Here is a 22,241-nt window from a genome sequence, read left to right as displayed (position 1 = left end):
CATTCACCCACGTACATGTATAATAAAACACATTGCAACAGTTAACTTTAATGAGATCAGCGAAGCGCCAGCGTATCATACCCAGGGAACCAGACTTACGGGATCAAATTACTAAAAACAGAATTGGAGATTCCCCAAGCCTTAGCCAATGAGATGACTCCGTATGTAGGAATCTTCCGTCATCGCCCTAGCTTATGTAATATGATAATGTTCATATGTCCGTTGTGCCTATTGTTATTGCAAAACGAATATATATCTGTAAATAAACTTTATATGTGGTCATTACCTGTTTGATCCAAAATGTACAATGTAGACGTCCGACTGGATATTTTTAGATACTTCCTTCCGTTTTATGTGATACGGGAAAGTCAGGCAGTGATTTGTGTGTGTTTGAAGATCGTCGTAAATGTTTAGGAAACAGATTACTACGTGTCTGCTAACTGTATAATTTCCCCATGCTACGCCCATTGTCGAGTGGCCATACTGTCTGTTTAGGCAGACAGCGGCCCAGACAAACAACAGCACTCATCAAGACCGCCATCGATTTGCCGATTCGCGTAAAGGGAGACAACTGAGAGCGACGCGAAATTCCCCAACTTCATCATGGCAAACCAGACTATTTGGGTCATGAACATATTCCAGTAATGAGCTGATTGTCAGCATGCAGGCGGTGTGATGCAAGGCGACGTGACTCAGCAAACATCAATTGCTGTGAAATTTCCTTCCGCCTTTACAACAATGTCTACTGCGGCCATTCTGCGGTGCCTGGCTATGGATTGGCATATGCATAGTGTTTCCAAAGAGGTGTAGCTCCAGACAGCGTACTCCGTGTTACGATTAGCATGGGATTTCTACTTTGACAATTTTAACAAACCCAGGAAGCAGCGGACTTACCAAAACATGGCATTCTGTCAACAGCTGAGACTGCTATTATGGAAGAATGTCCTCCTACAGAGAAGGAAGATATGTGTGACGATTTTTGAGATCATTGGACCAATTTTGTTCGGTTTGATCATATTTGGAGTGAGATTTATTGCACCAGGTACATATGTTCCGGCGAGAGTGTATTACTATCATCACGTCCATCGGAAGATCTCTTCGTATGGATATTATAAGTCAAAGGAGGTGCTGTATACGCCTAACAATACGCTCATCAGGGGAATAATCTCAGATGTGAACGACACAGTGAATGAGCCGCTACTCAAACCAAGCTATCACTATTCAGGTTCAAGTAAGTATTCCCTCATTTTGCTCATGTTTCCAGTGCTGGACAGTTGGTGTTCATTTGAAAAACATGTTTAATTTATTCTGGACACCAAAACTGTTGAACCCCTGGCAATCTCTGTTAGAATTGGTCTGCACCAACCCATGCTTGTTGTAAGGGGCGACTAACGGGGTCGGGTGGTCACTTAAGGTATATAAAATGCAATTATATTATTTTAACTGTGGTTATACTACTTATGCATCATATATTCGTAATATCTTATTCTCACATGGTTTTGGTTATGTATGGCTGTTTCAATCTGTTACAGATATATCCTCTTTTATTAATGCCTTTAAAATGTTGCTATTGATATGTTCTTCAATCTTGGACTTATACTCTGAATAATAACTCCAGATATTGTATTTATCGTGAATATAAAAGTATTTTAGCTCCTGAGAAATATTTAGATTGCTTCATTGACAAACGACTTAGACATATATTTGTTAAGTTCAGATGTTGTTTATTAAGATTAAGACATAATGAAAGGAGATGGTTAGGGATAGATAAATCTCAACATTGACGTCCATATTGTAATTTAGGTAGTGAGGACGAGGACCATTTTCTATTCATTTGAACAGTATATGACATTCTACGAATTAAATACTAACCATATGTATATCGTCAAAATCCGAACATGCATAAATTTAGATCTATTCTATCAACGGATAATATCTTAGTTTTAAAAAGCTTGAGTAAATTCTTATGGCATGCATATATATTAAGAGAGAGTATATGTAAAGCTTGAGATGACAGATATCATATTTACAATATTGGTTTACCATGATATATATAATGTTAGGTTTTGTAAACTTCGGCAACACTGCAATTTATCTATTGTATACAAAACTGTATATAGCTTTCATTGTATATGGGTCTGAGGCCTTTGTACTGGAAATAAACACTTGACTTGACTTGGTTGACACATGTCATCGTATCCCAAGTGCGTATGTCGATGCTCATGATGTTGATCACTGGACTGTCTGGTCCAGACTCGATTGTTTTCATATATTTAGAATTCTGCTGAGTGTGGCGTTAAACAACAAACCAACCAAACGCTATTTCATATTCACTGAACGATAGCAGGTTGGAATGGATTGTGGAAATGCTAACTGCCAAGTGATCAATTGCCTTTTGCATTTGACAATGACATGGAAGATTAGTATGGAACCAAACTTATTATGAAACAGCATCTCTCATTGGATGAAACATGCAGGAAGTTGTAGGTTTCATCAAATGGTATTTCTCGTCTTATGCAACCTCACCTCATTCCCTTTGGAGTGCCGCTGTAAACATCATGATTCGTCACACTGAGGTTATTTAGAAATACTTGAAAGTTTTATCACTCAGATCAGACATTATACAACAGTATCTTATGGCTATATCGATGTGTTGTATGGTGCATTAGTAATGGGAATATGGTGCCGTGTTTTATAAAGTGTGTAAAACGTCACAATGAGCGTTCTGAAATGAAGACTGAAGTATATTGTGAGTGAATATAGTTTTACGCCTCTTTTAGCAATATTCCAGCAATATCACGGCGGGTAACAACAGAAATGGGCTTCACACATTGTACCAATGTGGGGAACTGAACACGGGTCTTCAGTCTGACAAACAGACGCTTTAACCATTAGGCTACCCCACCATTCCAATAGATATGGTAATATGTCTAAAGTTGTGTCGGGCAAATGTAACCCTTTGTCAGATACATAGGTCCTTTGTGAAGGATGTCCCATCTGATTGAGGGGTTAAAGTGTTCGCTTCTCACGCCGAAGACCCGGGTTCGATACCCCACATGGGTACAATATGTGAAACCCATTTCTAGTGTTCCCCGCTATAATTTTGCTGGAATATTGCTAAAAGCGACGTAAAATTCCATCTCATTGAACACCACTATGCCAACTGCTTTCCATGATGCCTCTTATATAGATCTTTTCCCAATCTTCCAGATACGATTTCCTTCAAAGGATTTTCTTCCCGGAAGGACATGTTGGAATACTTGAGCTTCAACATTAAAGACGTTCCGTTTGCTGTTGAGTTTGAGAATGTTGAAATGACAGACACGATCTTGCCCAGAAATTTGCAATTTGCAATACGTCCCAAAGTTGGACCATATATCGAATGGCATACCACTGAGACCTCCCCATTTGTGCATACTGGCACACCACGGCCCTACTTTAACCCGGGTAAATATTTAAACCATCATGTCACACACTGATGTTATATCAGACGACTTCCTGTTGCGCCACATACACAGAATCACACATTGGTGTTATATCAGACGACTTCCTGTTGCTCCACATACACAGAATGACACACTGATGTTATATAAGACGACTTCCTGTTGCACCACATATACAGAATGACACACTGATGTTATACCAACCGACTTCCTGTTGCACCACATACACAGAATCACATACTGATGTTATATCAGACGACTGCCTGTTTCGCCACATACACACAATCACACACGTATGATATATCAGACGACTTCCTGTTGCACCACATACACACAATCACACACTGATGTTATATCAGACGACTTCCTGCTGCACCACATACACTGAATCATACACGTATGTTATATCAGACGACTTACTGTTGCGCCACATACACAGAATGACACACTGATGTTATATCAGACGACTTACTTTTGTACCACATACACAAAATCATATACTGATGTTATATCAGACGACTTACTGTTGCACCACATACACAGAATCATATACTGATGTTATATCAGACGACTTCCTGTTGCGCCACATACACAGAATGACACACTGATGTTATATCAGACAACTTCCTTTTGCACCACATACACAGAATCACATACTGATGTTATATGAGACGACTTCCTGTTGCGCCACATACACATAATCACACACTGATGTTATATCAGACGACTTCCTGTTGTACCACATACACAGAATCACACACTGATGTTATATCAGACGACTTACTGTTGTACCACATACACAGAACCATATACTGATGTTATATCAGACGACTTCCTGTTGCACCACATACACAGAATGATACACGTATGTTATATCAGACGACTTCCTGTTGCACCACATACACAGAATCACACACTGATGTTATATCAGACGACTTCCTGTTGCACCACATACACAGAATCACATACTGATGTTATATCAGACGACTTCCTGTTGCGCCACATACACAGAATGACACACTGATGTTATATCAGACGACTTCCTGTTGCACCACATACACAGAATCACATACTGATGTTATATCAGACGACTTCCTGTTGTACCACATACACAGAATCACATACTGATGTTATATCAGACGACTTCCTGTTGCACCACATACACAGAATCACATACTGATGTTATATCAGACGACTTACTGTTGTACCACATACACTGAATCATATACTGATGTTATACCAGACGACTTCTGATGTAACACAACTTACTTACTGTTGCACCACATACACAGAATCATATACTGATGTTATATCAGACGACTTACTTTTGCACCATATACACAGAATCATATACTGATGTTATATCAGACGACTTCCTGTTGCACCACATACACAGAATCACTCACCGATGTTTTATCAGACGACTTCATGCTGAGCCACATGCACAAAAACACACACACTCGTGTTGTATAATGTGACTTCTGTTGCGCAGGACAAAAACTGTGATACTTTTGTTTTCAGACTACGGAAGGTTTTTAGGTCTTCAACGTATTGTTCATGAAGCTGTCATCAAACATTTCAATCCGAACGCAACTGAAACACTCAGCGAGATGAAGATTCAAATGCTGCGAATGCCATACCCACCCTACATCGTTGACGCTATGAGCATCCTGCTACAGTATGTGTTTCCTGTGTTGCTGATGCTCAGCTTCATCCTCATGGCCATCCAGACAACAAAGGGAGTTGTTTACGAGAAGGAAAGAAAACTGAAAGTAAGTTCCTGTCTTCTTTGAGAGTGGTATTAAATTGTCCATATAAACAGTAACTCTCTCAAAGCTCATATTTACTACAATACTGATTCATATGACTTTTTGATGTGTTTGTTTTTAAACATTTGTGCGCGCTTTGAGCATGCCCCTTTGTGGTATGGATTATTGCGCAATATGAGTACCCTTATTATTATTATTAATAAGATTTACAAATGTAATGAGTGAGTGAGCGAGTGAGTTTAATTTTACGCCGCACTCAGCAATATCCCAGCGATATGGCGGTGGTCTATAAATAATCGAATCTGGGTCAGAAAATCAGGTATTTTGTAATACATAATTTTGCTTGAGTTTCGTATAAGTCGTATGTCACACTTGCTAGAGTGTAATCATTATTTATTATCCATTTTATTCATGTACATTTGTGCAGTAAAACACCGTAAGCAAGTGTGACGGTCTTCTTTACTGACGTCACGTTCAATTGTTTAATGACATCACAGAAATACAGAAACATTGGTTGCTTGGCAAAAGTGATATATATGACATTGGTTATGTTTCACCATATGGGTAATAAACCGATTAATGTTTTTCTTTGATTTTTCGGAAAAATTCCATTGGGCCATACTTTCACATTTATGCTAACACCATATCACCATCTTGGGCTTAAACAGACCAAGGTGTTTAGTGAATATCGACCTTTCACAAGTCAGTGTCCTTATATTTTGATGTAGTGTATTGGACTACATCCGGGTATGCTGTGTGGCTATGGGAATCAATTAAGCGTGTGCCATAAATGAACACAGTTACGTTTTCAATCTGTTCTCAGCATTTATCTTAACTCACACGTGAATATCGTTTTCTGATTGGCTGAGCGCTCTTCTATTTTTTTTCTGTTACTCGCTTGGAATGCCGAACTGTGGGAATTCATTTGGTACTTCGTGTTAGTAATTCTATATATCGAATAACTGAGTTACGTATGATGTACTGAAATTGTCGATGTTCAGCGAATGCAAATCGATGGAAGGGAGATAACTCTAAATTTGTTTATTCTTGTCTGTCGTTGTCGGTATTGGCTAATTGCGTAACTCTGGCACTTCTTATTATGATCCGATATCTGTGCTGCAAACATTGTAAAATTAACATTGAAGTGTTCGGTGAGATAAATACGTTGTTCACTGGTCAATCGGGACCACAGGGAACATACACAAACATGGAGGGTCCATCAACCTATGTCCCCGTCGTGACCAGTGAACAACTTATTATCGTCCATGCCCCCGCTGAAATCCATGAAGCTCCTGCTGGACGTATGTATGTATGTGTGTGTGTGCGTGCGTGCGTGCGTACGTACGTATGTATAGTCAGTTGTGTGGATCCAGACTTGAAGTAACATATTAATTTTGATCTTCCACGTGTTTATCATACTTGCAGACATGACTACGTACATCATGTTTGTCTCCCCAGGAATCCATGAAGCTGATGGGTCTGAGCGCTTCAGCTCACTGGACATCTTGGTTCCTGACCAGCTTTATATATGTGGTAATATCAATGGCCCTGTATGCTTTGCTGTGTGGAGTTAACGCAAGTGGAAATGGGGCAGCTCTGGCCAAATCAGATCCCTCCCTGTTCTTTGTGTTCCTCCTCTGTTACGGCGTCTCCATCATCTCCTACTGCTTCATGATCAGCGTCTTCACTCAAAGAGGTAAACATGGTACAATGATAAGAGGTTGTAGCTTCGTGACATGTAAACATATTGTCGTCCTATAATAGAAGCTGATAGATATACTCCTATAATAACGGAAAACAGACGCAATGAGAGCCACGACAAATCGTGTCTTTCTCGGGGAAAATGCTTTATGCTTCCTAGAAACACGTCAGAATCCCGGGTATATTAATTATTATATGTTGTGTTATGTATTCAAGGTTAATACTACTACTATTCTCCACATGGGAAGCCCGTTTCTGGTGTATGCGGCCGTGATTTTGCTGGAATATTGGTAAAAGTGGGGTAAAACCCAACTCACTCACTCACGCTATTAGTATTGCAGTTTCACGAAACTACAACAATGAAGGAAAATGTGTTATCCTTGCAACACACAAGTCACCACGCCTGTCTGAATAAAACTTTATTTCAAAATGAAAGACACTTGTCTATTCTCTAAATTGGTTTATAACTGAACATTTCAAATAGCTATTTACCAACAAGATGATTCAAAGAAAGTAATACATTTGTCAAAAGGACTTTCTAAATGTTTCAGCCAACATCGGCGCAGCTATCAGCGGGATCGTGTTCTTCATATCCTACTGCCCGTACTTCTACCTCCAGATTCTGTACCACAGAATGTCAAGATCAGCCAAGTTGGCCTCCTGTCTCCTGTTCAATGTGGGAATGGCGTTCGGTGCAAATGTCATAACACTCTATGAAGGAGCTGGTACTATGTCATACATTTCTACTAGGGGCGGTGGCGTAGCCTAATGGTTAAAGCGTCCGCTCCTCATGTTGAAAATCCGGGTTCGATTCCCCACATGGGTACAATGTGTGAGCCCATTCCCGGTGTCCCCGCCGTGATATTGCTGGAATATTGCTAAAAGCGGTGTAAAACCATACTCACTCACTCATTCATTCACTCATTCACTCACTCACCCTTGCATTTCTGTTATTTTTAATATGTCTTGAAATACTGTTATAGAGCTGTGACTATTACACATCTGTATTTAGATCACAAATGTCTATTGATAGCGACATGTCTCAATATGCTTCTAATGGATATGGTTCGTCTCGCTGATTCATTGAACGTCTATATGTGTGAATATTGTTTATACGTTTGGCATCCGCCCTTATTATAGGGAGAAAAGGTCATGTTCATGTTATTTCGTCATACTTCATAGGCTCAGGTGTGCAGTGGTCAAATTTCCATGAGCCCGCTACTGTGGATGACAACTTCTCCCTGCTGGACGCCATGTTGATGTTGCTAGGCGACACGGCAATCCACCTCCTCATCACCTGGTATCTGGACAATGTCTGGCCAGGGGAGTTTGGTGTACCGAAACCATTCTACTTTCCCTTCACCGTAAGTGTTCATCTAGTTCGTGCCATTGGTAGTCCTTTGTTTTAAACATATTCTATTCATGAGAAAAGGATTGAGTAAAAGTTATACAACTTAGAACACCCCCTCCGTAGTATTTACATAGTATCATTTACATTCATTCAAGATGGACAGAGAAGAACAGAGCAGAAATATGGGAAAAGGAGGAACAATTGCAACAATTAAGAAAATCGTTTTGAATGACAAATATATGTTTGAACAAATTTTAAATATGTTTTGATTTATGTGAACAGTCAGATCTGCATTGCCATGTAATAGTAACTCATAGGTTATATCCACATCTGTAATACTGCGTAAATTAGTCATCATGGTAGTTCTCTGTACTGTATATAATTGACAGTAAAATAAGTAATGATAAGAATTTTCACAAACATTTCCACAAGAACGACTTGGGTTATCTCTTAAACCAGCACGGAATAGATCATAATTCAACTGACTACACATGTAACGTAATTTTGTAAGGATGATGTTAGTGATTCTCGGTCCAGAATCAAAGTATTGAGGAGCAGTTTTATGTTTTATAACAATATTCGATATAAAAGAATTCAATGACTCGCTTTTTCTCACTTCAACTGGAAGTTCATTCCACATTCTAATTGTGGATGAAAAACAAGAATCATACGAAAATGTTAATCGCGAGAAAGGAAGTGAGACATCATCAGAGTTGCGAAGATTATAGCTACATTTAGATGCTACGTCCCCAGGAACAAGATCAATAAGGTACGATGGTGCCATATTATTCTGTATTTTGTAAAAAAGGCGAAGTTTACGCTTTCTCCTACGTTCTGTTAAAGATTCCCAACCAGTTTCATAATACAGATGTTCATGATGAGTATATTTAGGTAAACCTGTTACAATTCTTGCTGCTTCTAATTGCAGTTGTTCTAATTTATTTGCTTGATATTTAGCACATCCATCCAATACTTCACACGCATATTCAAAATGGGGCCTTATGAACATTACTTAAATTCTATTCAATACAGAGCGCGGTAATAAAAATTTGAGTTTACGTAGAGAAGATATCATTTTTGAAGTTATTTTTACATTATTATCAATATGGTCAGACCATTTACAATCTTTTGAAAATGTTAATCTCAAATGTTTATGATTATTAACTGTTTTGACACAAACCCCGTTAAAGTAGAGATTTAGTGCATCAACATTCTTTTGCAAGGAGAAAAAGATTGCCTCAGTTTTATCAGGATTGTATGTTATAAGCCACCGCTTTGCCCAAGCCTGCAGCCTTTCCAAGTTTGAATTCAAATCTCTTTCAATGAATAGACGATCATGAGAAGATGACCCAAGAGACGAATCATCAGCAAATAATCGTGTCAAGCAGTTTAAATCATCAGCAATATCATTGACATAAACAAGAAATAAGAAAGGACCGAGGACTGACCCTTGAGGGACACCAGCTTGTAAATACCCCGGCTTGGATAGGGCTCCATTCACAAAGACGCTTTGTGAACGATTACTTATGTAATCTGCTAGCCAATTTAACAATGAACCATGAATTCCGTATTTTTCTAATTTCAACAATAAACCTTTATGCCACACACGATCAAAAGCTTTAGAGACATCACAGAAAACCATACAATAGTGTTTTTATCATCTAAAGCCGCACAGATTTGGTCATATATTTCAATTAATTGATGGACAGTTGAGTGACCAGACTGAACACCTGATTGATACTTATACAATAATCGATTTGCATGAAAATAGTTGTACAGACGTTTAAACATCACTCTCTCAAACACCTTGCCCACACAACTGATCAAGGATATAGGCCGATAGTTAGAGGCCATTGAGGGATCACCCTTTTTAAATAGGGGCATTACATATGCTTCTTTCCACACACTTGGATATCTACTACTTTTTAATGACTGATTAAATAACATGCACATTAGGTTACTTATTGAATGTACAACATTTTTAAGAAACTTATGACTGATTCTGTCCGGGCCAGAAGCTTTTTTAAGATGTAAACATTTGATTATATCGGACACTTCATTCACATCAATTGTTACACTATCTAAAACAGAATCAGTGCGTTTGTCAAAGAATGGCATATCTGTGTTTTCTTCATCAATACTAGATATAGACTGAAAATACTGATTAAGTTTCTCTGCTTTCTGCATATCAGTGAATAACGTTGGGTTTTCATCTGCATCATTTTGTCTTAAAGACGGAATGCAAGTGACTGATCCTGAATCATTAATCAAAAACCGAAGTAATTTCCAATAGGAATTTTTATTACTAAAATACAGATCAAGTAAAAAATCGTTTGTGAGACTGAAATGAATCCTTTGTATAACATTTCATATTATTTACTTTATCTCTTTGTTTCTTATAAGCCAAAATATCTACTAGACGGTTTGTCTTTTGGGCCTTTTTTCTCATTCTATTTCTTTTTCTACATTCTCTCCGAAGTTCTGAATTAAACCAGGGCTTATCAGTTGGTCGAATGGTGACCGTTCTAGAAGGAATACACACAAATATAAAACGGTTGAGATGCTTATAAAACAGTGCACAGGCTTCATTAACATTCCTGCAACTACTAAATATGTTATACCAATTTGTCTCATTAATCATAGCATCGAGTTTCTCATAGTCACCTCTTTCATAAAATAATACGTTTCTTTTGTAGGCTAACCTGGTATTTACGTGAGCATCAACGGTGATATACGTACCTTTGTGGTCACTTATACTTTTACATAAATCTACAACACCACTGTCTAAAACATCAACATCTTCAGATATAATGATGGGATCAAGCAGTGTGCTCGTTGTTTTTGTTACTCTCGTTGGGTCTTTAATAACATTTTTTAGGTGTTTTCTGGCTATTAAATCATGCAGATACGTGTTATTATTCGACAAAAGGTTTTCAAACACGCCACCACTTCCAGCTATGTAATTGTCCCCCGCCGCGCGTTTAGCGCGAAGCGGAGGATATAGTATTAGGCTCCGTCCGTCCGTACTTACGTACGAATTGGAATATCTTAAGAACCGTTGACTAGATTCTTTTCATATTTGGTACCTAGGTTCATCACAGTATAAGAAAGGCCAAAGTCAGGTTTGGTGACCTTGACCTTCATTTCAAGGTCTCAAGGGGACTAAAACGTTTTACCTGCATGTTAAGCTATCTGAAGAACCGTTCACTGGATTTTCTTCATATTTGACACCAAGCTTTATCTAGGGAAGGCGCAGGGCCCACTTTGGTGACCTTCACATAATTTTCAAGGTCATGGCGACACTTCTCTGAATTCGAAATCGATTTGTAAGATGAGATAATCTTTCACAACAACGTGAAAGGTATTATCCTTTTGAATCAACAGTCTTCAACATGTGAATTATATTTTTTGTATATCCTTGGGAACCTTTTTCATTTATAATATTCGATAATATAATATCATTAAGTGGTACTACGTATGAACCTTTCTTCCAACAGAGCCAGTACTGGTGTGGCACAAGACAATCCAACTTGGATTATACTGGCATTCAGCTGTGTGACGAAAAGCATTTTGAGGCAGAGCCAAGTGACCTGAAAACAGGGATATCTATCCAAAATCTGAAAAAGGTACATTTAGGGAGGCACTGGTAGCTCCTTGTAACGTCAATACGCTGATTTTTAGTTATATCAGGGACGGTGGGGTAGCCTCGTGGTTAAAGCGTCCGCTCATCACGCCGAAGACCCGGGTTCGATTCCCCACATGGGTACAAAGTGTGAAGTCCATTTTTGGTGTCTCACGCCGTGATATTCCTGGGATGTTGCTGACAAAAATCACTCACTCACTCACTCACTCACTCACACTCACTGTGCTGGAATGTTGCGGCCTCTACTCATTCCGTTTAAGATAAAAACTTTCGACATTTATTTTCAATAATACATTTGAATATATGACACGTTTTATGGATAACACCTTTATATCACATCATGTATTCATGTTTGTCCAACTTCTAAATACCTTCCAAGAACTTCAATAACACATTCATGCCAGTGAATCTTCTTGTGTTCTTAAATGCTGGCATTTAACGTCAGTCTAGTTAGTGAGTGAGTGTGGTTTCCCGCCGCTTTTAGCAATATTTCAGCAGAACTGGTCTTCATACATTGCTCCGATTTGGGGAATCGAACCCGGGTCTTCGGCGTGGCGAGCGAACGCTTTAACCACTAGGCTACCCCACCGACCCTAACGTCAGTGAAACATATAATATAACAGCCATTATTATAACTATCCGGGGCGGTGGGGTAGCCAAATAGTTAAAACGTTGGCTCGTCACGCCGAAGACCCGGGTTTGAATCCCCACATGGGCACAATGTGTGAAGCCCATTTCTGGTGTCCCCCGCCGTGATGTTGCTGGAATATTGCAACATGAGCAGATATTCTTGTCTCGAAGGTTTTCGGCTCCGGATCTAAGAAGAAGGTAGCTGTGGATGGGATGAGTCTCAACATGTTCGAGGGTCAGATCTCTGTTCTCCTGGGTCACAACGGCGCTGGAAAAACTACAACCATGTCTGTTCTTACGGGTAAGTTAAAAGTCCATGGGATTCTCTGTATCGAAACAGATATAGTGCTTATGCTACAATATCGCCACTATGAAATGTGTTGTATATTTCAAAATACAACGTTTCAGCTATGTACAACTGTAATCTTGTCTCAATGTATGGATAAATGGCCGTGAGAAACAGGTATTTATTTTAATCATCTTTCCAGTTTTTCAGGGGCGGTGGGGTAACCTAGTGGTTAAAGCGTTCGCTCGTCACGCCGAAGACCCGGGTTCGATTCCCCACATGAATACAATATGTTTGGCCCATTTCTGGTGTCCCCCGCTGTGATATTGCTGGAATATTGCTAAAAGCGGCGTAAAACTAAGCTCAGTCACTTTTGCAACAGTGGCAGATTGACCAAACGATATCGAGTCATTGTTGAACTTAATTCTCTTGATCTGAATACATTATATCTAAGACCTATATTACTGACAGACCGCCGCCATATAGATGCAGAAAAATTGCTGAGTGCGGCGTTAAAAAACAAACAAACCTACCACCAGAAGATCAAGACCGGTTGTCCTAAGGCGTTTCAGCGACTGACCATAGCTTCGTTTGATATTATCTATGTGAAACTGTATTACAAAATCCCAGTTGGTCAACAGTTGCTTTTTGATGAAATCTTTAATATACAATTACATTTGATTCACCCACTGTGATCCGTACACTGATGATATAATGTCATCTTTATTACATCCAAACCATTTACCAGGCTGTTCTCCACCCTCATGTCAAAGTTATATGTCATCATGCTGAGTGTCCTTTTGCTTAATTGTGCAGGTTTCATCCCTGCATCTGCAGGCACCGCCATTGTGAACGGTTACGACATCAACAACGACATCCAGAGTGTCCGGCAGAGTCTAGGTCTTTGTCCTCAGCACAACATCCTGTTTGACAGCTTGACTGTCCAGGAACATCTGGAGTTCTTTGCGACTGTCAGTTTATTTGTTATACATAGGGCTTTTATCTTAAATTTAATGTGTGGACATTGATGGCTTAAGTTTTATGTATTCATCCATCCATTATATGAACTAGATATCCTTATGTGCCAACTGCATTGCTTCAGAATTAATTATGTCTTACAGCTGAAAGGTTGTCCGAGTAAGGGTGTTGAATCTGAAGTTACAACCACAATTAACGAAGTTGGCTTAAGCTTAAAGAGATGGACCCAGTCTCAGCATCTCTCTGGAGGACAGAAGAGGAAGCTCTCTGTTGGCATTGCTCTGATTGGAGGATCCAAGGTGTGTCCCACAAAAATATATGTCCAAAGAAACATGCGGTGACATTTAACACATATTAAACACATTGGCTCTAAAACATGTATGTTAAGAGTAAAACTATGTCTGATCAACACATTTGTAGATCGTTATCCTGGATGAGCCAACTTCCGGTATGGATCCTGCAGCCAGAAGGCAGACATGGGACATCCTTCAGAGGAACAAACTGGGCCGGACCATGTTGCTGACCACTCATTTCATGGATGAAGCTGACGTTCTCGGGAACCGCATCGCCATCATGACAGAAGGGGTGGTCAAGTGCAGTGGGACATCATACTTCCTGAAGAAGCTCTATGGTATGGGTGAGATTATACTTGCACAACTGTATGTCTTTTCCATCACAAATTCACGATATGTTTTGCCTTCTTATATCCTTCAATGGATGGTTCTGAAGTCACTAGCTCTTTCTGAATCTTTAGGAGCTGGCTACCACCTGGTGATGGTGAAGGAACCCACCTGTCAGGTGGCATCAGTGACGACAGTTGTCCAGCAGCACATCCCTACAGCAGTCATGGAGAGTGAGATCAATGCTGAACTCTCCTACCTGCTTCCTGATGACCAGTCAGCCAACTTTGCTGCTCTCTTCACGGAGATTGAAGCCAGGGGGAAAGAACTCGGTATATGTAGCTTTGGTACCACCGCCACCACCATGGAGGAAGTGTTTCTCAAGTAAGATGAGTGAGTGAGCGGGTTTAGTTTTACGCCGCTTTTAGCAATATTCCAGCAATATCACAGCGGGGGACACAAGAAATTGACTTCACTCATTGTACCCATGTGGAAAATCGAACCCGGGACTTTGGTGTGACGAGCGAACGCTTTAACCACAAAGCTACCCCACCTCCCCTCAAGTAAGATGAGCCATTTACAATGTCACTCGACTAATCAGGGTATTGATAAGTATGTCGATAGGGTCCTAATGTTGGATAAAATATGTAAAACCTTGTCCAAATGTATCTAATCCCAAAAGATGGAAGAGTGTGAGTGAGTGAGTGAGTTAAGTTTTACCCCGCACTCAGCAATATTCCAGCTATATGGCGGCAATCTGGAAATAATCGAGTCTCGACCGGACACTCCAGTGATCAGCAGCATGAGCATCGATCTGCGCAATGGGGAACCGATAACATGTGTCAACCAAGTCAGCAAGCCTGACCACCCGATCCCTTTTTGTCGCCTCTCACGACAAGCATGGGCTACTGAAGATCAATATTCTAACCCGGATCTTCACGGGTAGATGGCAGAGTAAACCAAAGCATGACAATGTTACAAAACGGCATTTGATCATGTCGTTGCGTTGTTGCGTTGTTGTTTTACGGCATTATCGTCAATCGGAAAAGTCAAACATTATTAGGACCGTGAAAAGAGTCAAAACGTGTTTTGTCGCATATTTGTATTTTCGTGCCTTGTTTAATATTATTACCTTTTGTAGAGGCGGCATTGCAACAATACCTCTCCTAGGATACCATACCCGGCCAACTGGTACAAACACTTTTAAAATATGTGTCAGTTTCATAACGTTACTCATATTAAAACTGTATTGATAATTTCTATTTTAGGGCGGGTCAGGATGACAAGGTTGATGATGAGTGTAACCCAGCTGGATCCTCGAACAATCTGGCACCACCGGTAGTACATATATGGCAGAACAGTAGCTCCGAACTGCAGGACACAGAAACATCTAATATATTGGGTACATTCCATTATGTGCATGCTATTCCTCTCTAACATTTGCTCAACTGAAATAAAACAGTTTGTGATACAGAGTTACAGTGTTATCGGACGGAGGTGTTTGGGATTGTCTGCTTGACTCTGCATGCAATGTAACCTTTGTCAAATATGGAAAACCATGAAAAGCTTCTTTATAACAAAACAACCCAATTCATTTCAACATGCCCATGGATTAAAATCACATTTCTTATCTTCCAGCATTTAATCAGGGCTTCACCAAACGTAAAGGTTTGGATCTGGAAGTGTCTCGCTTCAGAGGAATGTTTGTAAAGAAGGCTCTTCACACATGGAGGAACAAGACCATCACCATTGTCCAGCTTCTACTGCCGGTGTTATTCACTATGGCATCTCTAGCTGTCAGCATGGTAAAACCAGGAACCGTGGCTACAGAGGTCCCACTGACTCTCGACTTGGCTCCATTCAAAGGATCATTTGTACCATACGTAGGCGAAGATCTCGCTGGGCAACTACCTGAATCATTTGCTAATGCATACAGTGCACAATTCTCTGGAACTGTGAATCAACCTGAGAGAATTGATTTGTTGAAGTATCATAATATATCCAATTTCTTCTTGTCAAGAGCAGACGACCTTGGTATTGGTAGATACAATAAGAAAATGATCATTGGAGCACATTTTAAATCTAACAATGAAGCAATTGCTCTCTTTAATGGACAACCATACCATGCCCAGCCCATAGCTTTGTCATTCATGATGAATGCGATCCTCAAACACTTCACCTCTAATGGGTATTCCATTACAACAATCAACAACCCTCTTCCATATCAGGCGAAAACCTCATGGGATCCCTCAGTGCTTTCCATACTGTTCCTCGGGTTCTCTGTGGCTCTTTGTCTGATGTTTGGCATGGCCTTCCTAACATCTTCCTTCGTGTACTTCCTCATCAAGGAGAGACTGGTGGGCGCCAAACATCTTCAGACTGTCAGTGGAGTTGGACCGTTTGTTTTCTGGTTGTCCAACCTGGCCTGGGACTACATCAACTACCTGATTCCATCCTTGTTGCTGTTGATTGTGTTTGCTGGGTTCCAGTCTCCAGCATATACAGAAGACGGGAGATTGGGCATCGTGTTCCTCGTCCTGCTGGTGTATGGTTTGGCAGTTCTCCCATTCATGTATGCACTTCAGTATATGTTCAAGTCTCCTCCTACCGGGATGGTTGTCATCATCATCTTAAATATTATCACAGGTGAGGTATTTTTGATTGAACTGACATATACGAAAAATAGTTCCGGTATTTTGCTATCGTTCTTGAAATGGTTCATACTTGAAGTAATAAATAATTTCAGGCTGTATTCATATTAAATATTATTGCAGGCTCAGTATGTTAGTCTTGGTCTGTCTCATCATCATGGGTGCGGTAGATTGGTAAATGATCGTGTCACGCCGACTTCCTAGTTCGATTTACCACACGAGAACAGTGTGTGAGACTAATTTCCGTGAAAAAAGCTGGAACATCGGTTTGTTTGCTTCACTTTACGCTTGGTTGGTTGGTTGTTTTACGCCACTCTCAGCAATATTCCTGCTATATGACGGCGGTCTGTAAATATGGAGTCTGGACCAGACAATCCAGTGATGAACTGCATGAGCATCGTTCTGCGCAATTGGGATGCGATGACATGTGTCAATCATGTCAGCGAGCCTGACCACCCGATCCCGTTAGTCGCCTCTTACGACAAGCAGGGGCTGCTGAAGACCAATGCTTACCCGGATCTTCACGGGTATGGAATACTAGTAAAAGTAGTGTCAGTCTAAGTCACTCACGTCCTCATTATCATTATCATTATGAAAAGGAACCCACAAACTCCATTGTATTCAATCAGTATTCAATGTTTATATACTTTAAGTCTTTGGGGTTTGTAGTTCAGTGAGCATTAACCGGAGGGGTTCTTTCACTTCGACGAGGTTATCCTTTAATTGCAAAAATACACTTTTCTTCCCAAACAGGAATGGCGAGTATCTTGTCAGTGTTCATTCTGGACGCAGCCGGAGAGAAAGAAGAGTCTGAAATAACAGACTGGGTATTTACAGTGATTTTCCCTCACTACAACTTTGGCAAGTCATTCATGAACATGTACAGCAATTACCTGTACCTCCACAAGTGTATTGAACGAAACTACACGTCAATGTGTGTAAGACCTACGAGGAACCCATGCTGTAAAGGTAAGTTTCATTTGTTGATCCTGTGAAATATTTGTATGAATTTGAAATGTCGAAGGAAAGGGCCAGTTCTGTGATTTTAGTAATGATCCCCTACTCATATTTGATTTTAATCATAGTGATACCTAACGTGGTAATTTGTTTTGTGATCTAAAGTAAAAAGTTAGGAGCCGTGGGTTAGCCTAGTGGTTAAAGCGTTCGCTCGTCACGCGGAAGACCCGGGTCCGATATCCCATATGGGTGCAATGTATGAAGCCCATTTCTGGTGTCACCCGACGTGATAGTGCTGGGATATTGCTAAAAGCGGCGTAAAACTAAACTCGCTCACTTTACAATTTATGTTTTCCTCGTGGTCTGATTTTTATAACATAGATCGCTACCAATATTGAATCCCAAATTCCCAATGTACTGTGAAACTTTGGATCTGTTTATAATGTAATAATGAAGTGGTTTAACACTTACCAGTCTTCGTAATTTACAACTAAATATATTCTAAAAATCCTTTAAATACAAGACCTCATTGTTCATAAAACGTGGTCTTATTGCTTGGTTTCAGACTCATGTGGAGATTACTGTTTTCCATTTAACGAAAACTTCCTGGATTGGGACTCTCCCGGAGTTGGGCGCTATATTGTGTTCATGCTGCTCCAGTCTTTGGTGTATATGTCAGTGACACTGTTCATTGAGTACCAGGTACCACAGAGAATCTGGTACGCCTTCAGACCAAGGGAAGCGGACGTCGCACAGCCTGTTGAGGTGGATGGAGATGTTGTAGCCGAAAGACAACGCGTAGAAACATTCGACAAAGATGTGGCTAACACTGACTCACTGGTCCTAAAGGATCTTTACAAACGCTACGGGACTTTCGTTGCTGTTGATAATTTGAGTGTGGGTATTCCAGAGAAGGAGTGTTTTGGTCTCCTTGGACAAAACGGAGCAGGAAAAACAACAACTTTCAAAATGATTACAGGAGATGTGATGCTGACGCGTGGCAATGTTTTCTTGAAGTCCTTTGACATCAAGAATCACACCCAGAAGGTATAAGTATTCAACACTTAGCATACGGAAGTTCACATTGAAAGACTGTATTTTGATGTGTGTTCAACTCGGTTTTGAAAAAGGTATATCAGATAGTTCATAGCATGTCAGCAAAATGTGTCAGAAAATCCCGATTATATCATGGATGTCATCATGGTGTACATAGAATTCGAACCATATTTGTAGGATCCTACTACCTAAGGGGAATAACTATTCTTGGCTCATGCTATAATCCCTCGTTCTTTAATTTCAACACAGCAATAACAAGTATAATGTATTTCTGTAAAACTGATGAAGGCTATTTTAGAAGACCTGTTACACAAAGGGTGTTGCAGTTTGCAGATGTAGAGAGGTGATAGAAAGGGCCAATTGTCGTCATGTAACGATGTTGTTAGATAAGTGACAAGTGAATATCAAGGGACCCGCTTAATGTAACCGTAAGTCAACTAAACCATCACAGGTGCAAGAGAACATGGGCTACTGTCCCCAGTTTGATGCCCTGATTGACCAGATGACTGGACGAGAGACTCTCACCATGTACGCCAGACTCAAGGGAGTGCCGGAGAACAGCATTAAGGGCGTGTGTGGCAACCTGCTGGATATCATGATGCTCAGACAGTATTCTGACAAACCAACATCTGAATACAGGTATACACATAAAGGGCATAGACATAAATATACTCTCCCAAAAAAGGAACTCATAGTTTCAACATTATACTTTGATTTTTTTAATTTCACCATCGTGATACTGGTTTACGTACATGTGTGCCGTGAGTACGTGTCTATCGATGTCGGAATGAACATAATGTCGGTAACAAACGTAAACTCTTCAACTATCACTCTGAAAGATTTTTTGATATTTCACTTGCTTATTTCCAGTGGTGGTAACAAGCGTAAGCTGAGCACCGCCATCGCTCTGGTTGGAGACCCGGCCTTCATCATGCTGGATGAGCCGTCCACGGGGATGGACCCCAAGGCCAGGAGGCAGCTCTGGAACGTCTTGTCACAGGTCCGGGAGTGCGGCAGGACACTCGTGCTTACGTCTCACAGGTCAGTTTAAGGCTGTTGTATATCCCAATATTCTGAAAACATGGAATTCCAAGGTTTTGATTTTTTTCTTTCTGTGCACCTTAATACAAAAAACAATTTCTTTAAATTGCAGGAACTTCTGCTAAATTTTAACAATACATAGTATTCCATCTTTTCAGTATGGAAGAATGTGACGCTCTGTGCACAAGAATTGCCATCATGGTGAATGGAAGATTTGTCTGTCTTGGAACACCACAACATTTAAAGACCAAATTCGGTCAGGGCTACACGCTGATAGCCAGGATGAAAACAGTTGAAACCGAGCCAGGAGTATCAGAGGGGACAGCCCCCGCTTCAACGGAACCTCTGGTGAACTTCATCAAATCAACCTATCCTGACACCAAGGTGTTCGACGACCATCAGGGCTATGTTCACTTCCAAGTTCCTTACAGCTCTGTCAGTCTCGCTCAGGTCTTCACCGTGATGGAACAGTCCAAGGTGCAGTTCTCTGTCGAGGACTATTCAGTTCACCAAACAACCCTTGAACAAGTGTTCCTCTCATTTACACGTTGGCAGGTTCCACCAAGGGAGGATAAAACAAGCCTTTGCAAGAAGATTTGTTGCTGCTAGCATTGATTACTGTTCTTGTTCTTGCTATCATTATTATTTATTATGCAAATACGATGTCATCCCGGGGATTAGGATGCCACAGCTAAATGTGTGAAACTGTCAGATCGTGACTTCAAATCCTAGATCTGACTCTAGTATGTCTCCAGTTTGTCAGTAGCCTTGACTTTCACCAAAGGGGTGAAACTACTACGACTTTCCACAAGCTGACACGCTGCCATATAACTGAAATACTTAGTCCTCATCTGCAATATAACCCACATATAGCATCTCCCACAATTCTCAGTTGTAAGCACTCAAGAACATGCGTTCAGAGCGGATATACCTACACTGTGATATTAACTTATTTATTACTCAAATGTGACTTATCACCAATTAATGACTGCGTATGGAACAGGGCCTAGATTTTCGAAGCTCTCTTAGCGCTAAGATAGTCGTAAGTTATTGTTAATGTATGGCACTTACGACTATCTTAGCGCCAAGAGAGCTTCGAAAATCTAGGCCCATGGCTGTTACAGTGAACAAGTCGATACAAAGGCAAATACACCAAAGGTCAGGAACAATATAGATAGATGGATATATATAGTCGTGTACCAGTGTGAATGTTTCACTTGATTATGAATTAGTCAACAGCTTTCTTTAGCCAGTGTCGTTTATCTGTATTTACTTGTAATATCGACCGGCTGTGTAATAAACTTGACGATAGTGACTTCCTTAATTGACCACTTTGATTGCATTTGTCTTCTAAAGGCGTTTGTTTATGAGTGTGTTGACGTACCTGAATTGTGTGATACTGAAATCTATTTTAGTTTACTATGACAGACTTTCGTCAGGTATTTATGTGTTGAGAAGAAACACTTCCTAAGAAATACTCTCATGTTGGTTTCCTTTTTCATTACTCAATACTCAATGTATGTATGTTGGACTATTCACTGTGTGTGTATGTTGGACTATTCACCTTCTGTGTATGTTGGACTATTCACTATGTATTCCCTATGTATGTATATTGGACTGTTCACTATGTGTGTATGTTGGACTATTCACCATGTATGTATGTTAGACTATTCACTATGTATGTGTGTTGGACTATTCACTATGTATGTATGTTGGACTATTCACATTGTATGTGTGTTGGACTATTCACTATGTATGTATGTTGGACTATTCACCTTGTGTGTATGTTGGACTATTCACCTTGTGTGTATGTTGGATATTCACCTTGTCTGTATGTTGGACTATTCACCTTGTGTGTATGTTGGACTATTCACCTTGTATGTGTGTTGGACTATTCACTATGTATGTATGTTGGACTATTCACTATGTGTGCATGTTGGACTATTCACTATGTGTGTATGTTGGACTATTCACTATGTGTGTATGTTGGACTATTCACCTTGTGTGTATTTTGGACTATTCACTATGTGTGTATGTTGGACTATTCACCTTGCGTCTATGTTGGACTATTCACCTTGTGTGTATGTTGGATATTCACCTTGTGTGTATGTTGGA

The 22,241-nt window shown here is 40.2% G+C and overlaps 1 protein-coding gene across 1 annotated transcript; it reads left to right on the top strand.

The window, feature by feature from the left end:
• Positions 1-282: 282 nt before the first annotated feature.
• LOC124254664 (phospholipid-transporting ATPase ABCA3-like) lies at positions 283-21,686 on the top strand. The gene is given in 19 exon segments (XM_046688507.1): positions 283-1,231; positions 3,211-3,447; positions 4,965-5,215; positions 6,671-6,908; positions 7,465-7,638; positions 8,096-8,277; positions 11,762-11,890; positions 12,709-12,838; positions 13,640-13,794; positions 13,945-14,100; positions 14,222-14,432; positions 14,556-14,814; positions 15,690-15,823; positions 16,060-17,067; positions 17,826-18,041; positions 18,595-19,076; positions 19,537-19,724; positions 19,956-20,126; positions 20,285-21,686. Coding segments are annotated over 19 exon segments (5,103 nt in total). The 5' UTR covers positions 283-900; the 3' UTR covers positions 20,736-21,686.
• The last annotated feature ends 555 nt before the right edge of the window (positions 21,687-22,241 follow it).

The sequence above is a fragment of the Haliotis rubra genome, unplaced genomic scaffold (assembly GCF_003918875.1).
Source record: "Haliotis rubra isolate DU_JTF1 unplaced genomic scaffold, ASM391887v1 Scf58, whole genome shotgun sequence".
Lineage (NCBI taxonomy): Eukaryota > Metazoa > Mollusca > Gastropoda > Lepetellida > Haliotidae > Haliotis > Haliotis rubra.
Note: the sequence above shows the minus strand (reverse complement) of the source record. Positions and strands in the feature narration are given on the sequence as shown.